The sequence below is a fragment of the Struthio camelus genome, chromosome 1, assembly GCF_040807025.1.
Source record: "Struthio camelus isolate bStrCam1 chromosome 1, bStrCam1.hap1, whole genome shotgun sequence".
Taxonomy (NCBI): Eukaryota; Metazoa; Chordata; class Aves; order Struthioniformes; family Struthionidae; genus Struthio; species Struthio camelus.
Genome location: NC_090942.1, coordinates 134,802,247 through 134,804,611, shown reverse-complemented (window position 1 = coordinate 134,804,611; position 2,365 = coordinate 134,802,247). Strand labels below are relative to the sequence as shown.

The window sequence follows — 2,365 nt, the reverse complement described above, 5'->3', positions numbered from 1 at the left end:
CGCGGGCGGCCACGCAGCCTCCGCCAGCACTTGGCTTTGGGTTTTGTTTTCTTTCGTTCCTTTTTTTTTTTGTTTGTTTGTTTGGTTGGTTCTTTTTGTTAAACATATATTTTTGTTTATTTTCTGAATGTGGCACTTCTCCACCGGATAGCAAGGAAAAGTGTTAACAATAACGACATTACACGAAAAAGTACGGTACCATCGCCTCTTGAGGGTTTCAGAAACCTCTACAGTTAATAAGTTAAATAAAGGGTTTGTACATAAATATTTGTCTAGGAACCCTATTATATCTACAACACAGTAAGAATCTACAGAATGACAAACTTTTACAACACTACACTGAGTGCAATTGTTTTATAACATTTCAAATATACAAAGCTCTGTTCTTTTTTTATAACAATGGTATGTACAGAATCAATAATCACAGTTTAGTGACTTAAACAGTCCATATTCTAGCAGTGTATTTCCCTTTGGTTTGATATAAAAACCTTGGTTGGTGTAGTGATAAAGAATATAACAAGAAAAAGATATACCCTTTCCTTTAAGTGCACTGGTTATCTTACAGCATCAAATTTACTGTCATTCTGCACTGGCAGCATCCTTGGTTATAACATGCAGCTCGCTGCATTAACATGTAAAATAGTTTTCCAGTGCTCCTAATAGACTAACTTAACATCCTTAGATGTTATTTTAAGAAGAAGCGGGTAGCTTTCCCTCCCTCCTTTGCTTTTCTTTTTTTTTTCTTTCTTAATTACAATTCTATTTGTTCCTTTTTTTTCTTGCCAGATGAACAGAAGGAAAAATATTTAATGTACGTAACGCTAATATAGAATAAATTTTATTAGGGCATTTTTTTGTTTAATGCTCAGAGAGGAAATTAACACGTTGTACATTTAAAAAAATGTACCAGCCAAGGAATTACTTATTCAGGAGCTTGCAAGTGTCGGTTCACTCGTGTGAGGGCTGTTGCAAAAGGCGCTCGCTGTCTTCAAGTTCCTACCTCGAGAACCCACCCCAGTCTTAGCCGCTGGTCCTCTTTTTTTGTTTGTTTTTTGTTTTTTTTCCCATTTGGTCTTGGATTCGTGCTATCTGAGGTGACCTTTATTTATTCATGTATTTATTCTCCTCTTTTTTTTTCTCTCCTTTTTTTCCTTTTTTTTTTTTTTTAAGAAACAAAACAAAAAAAAAGACCCGCAGCCTTATCTTAGCACACCTCTTTCCCCGTGCTGTTTCCAGGGATAATGTTGAGCTGCGTGAGCTGCGCGGCGTGCTCCTTGGCCTTCAGCCGCAGGGCGGCGATGCTGGAGGCGCGCCGGTCCGCGGCGGCGCTGGCCGGGTCCCCCAGCCCCGCGGAGGCCACCGCGCCCTCGGCGGCCGGCGCCGGCTGCCGCAGCAGCGCCGCCGCGCTGGAGGCGCTGCCCAGGGGGGCCATGGTGGAGAAGAGCCTGCAAGGGAAGGGCACACGCCGGTCACGGCCGGGCCGGGCGCTCCGCGGCCGCGCGGGGGCCGGCGGGGCCCCGCGGCGCCTCCCCCCACGCCGCTCGCGTGGGGTCGACGGGGCGCGCTGGAAACGTCCCCGCGGCGGCGGCCAGCGGGCTGGGAAACGGGGAAAGGGAGAAAACGAGGGCGGCTGAGGCTGCGCGGCCGGCCGCGGAGGGCCGCGAGCCGTGGGCTGCGCCGGCCGCGGGCAGAGGGCCGCGGCGGCTCCCTGTCGCCACCTCTATTATCCCTGTGTCCCTGTCCCTAGCCTCCTATCCCTAGCCTTATCCGCGCCCCTCTCCGCGCCCCTCTCCCTATTTCCTCCTCGTCCATCACTAAAAAAGGAGGGCACCGCCCCGCCCGGCGGACGCGGCGCTCTCCCGTCCCTTAGCCGGCCCTCTCCCCACGGGGCTTCCCCCGCTCCCTGCTCTTGCCCCGTCCCCGCTAGGCGCCGGGTAGCGGCATTTTTAAGCCAAGCCCGGGCCCTCCACGTCACCCCCGCCAGATAAACGCGCCCCAGGGTAAAGGAGAGGCCACGCTCCACGCGGGGAACCCATAGCGTGGGATCTCTGCTCTCACGCCTGTTTTACTCCGAAAAAGAAGGTTGCGGAGCTCCCCGCGCCTCCGCTCCGACACCGCTGCCCGCACAGCCCCGGTGTGCACCGGCCCCCCGCGCCGCGCCGGGAGCCGCAGCCCGCCCGCGCCCACGGGGGACCGCCAGAGCCGCGGGTGGGGGGGGCGTGAGAGCTGCCCTCACCCAATCAGAGGCCAGGGCAGGAGCACGTGACCCCCGCGGCGCCCAATCGGCGCTGGCTGCCGGCGCTCCGATTTCGAACGCGGGCAGAAGCCGCGGGAGCGGCGCGGCCGGCCCGCGCGGGACGGGGCC

At 54.6% G+C, this 2,365-nt stretch overlaps 1 protein-coding gene across 1 annotated transcript in view; it reads right to left on the bottom strand.

Annotated features, from left to right (window-relative positions):
* Positions 1-822: 822 nt before the first annotated feature.
* Positions 823-2,365, bottom strand: part of ARX (aristaless related homeobox) — a 7,691-nt gene continuing 6,148 nt past the window's right edge. The window contains exon 5 of the mRNA XM_068917378.1: positions 823-1,445. Coding sequence (XP_068773479.1) covers positions 1,205-1,445 — 241 coding nt within the window. The 3' untranslated portion in view covers positions 823-1,204. The remainder of the gene's footprint in view (positions 1,446-2,365) is intronic.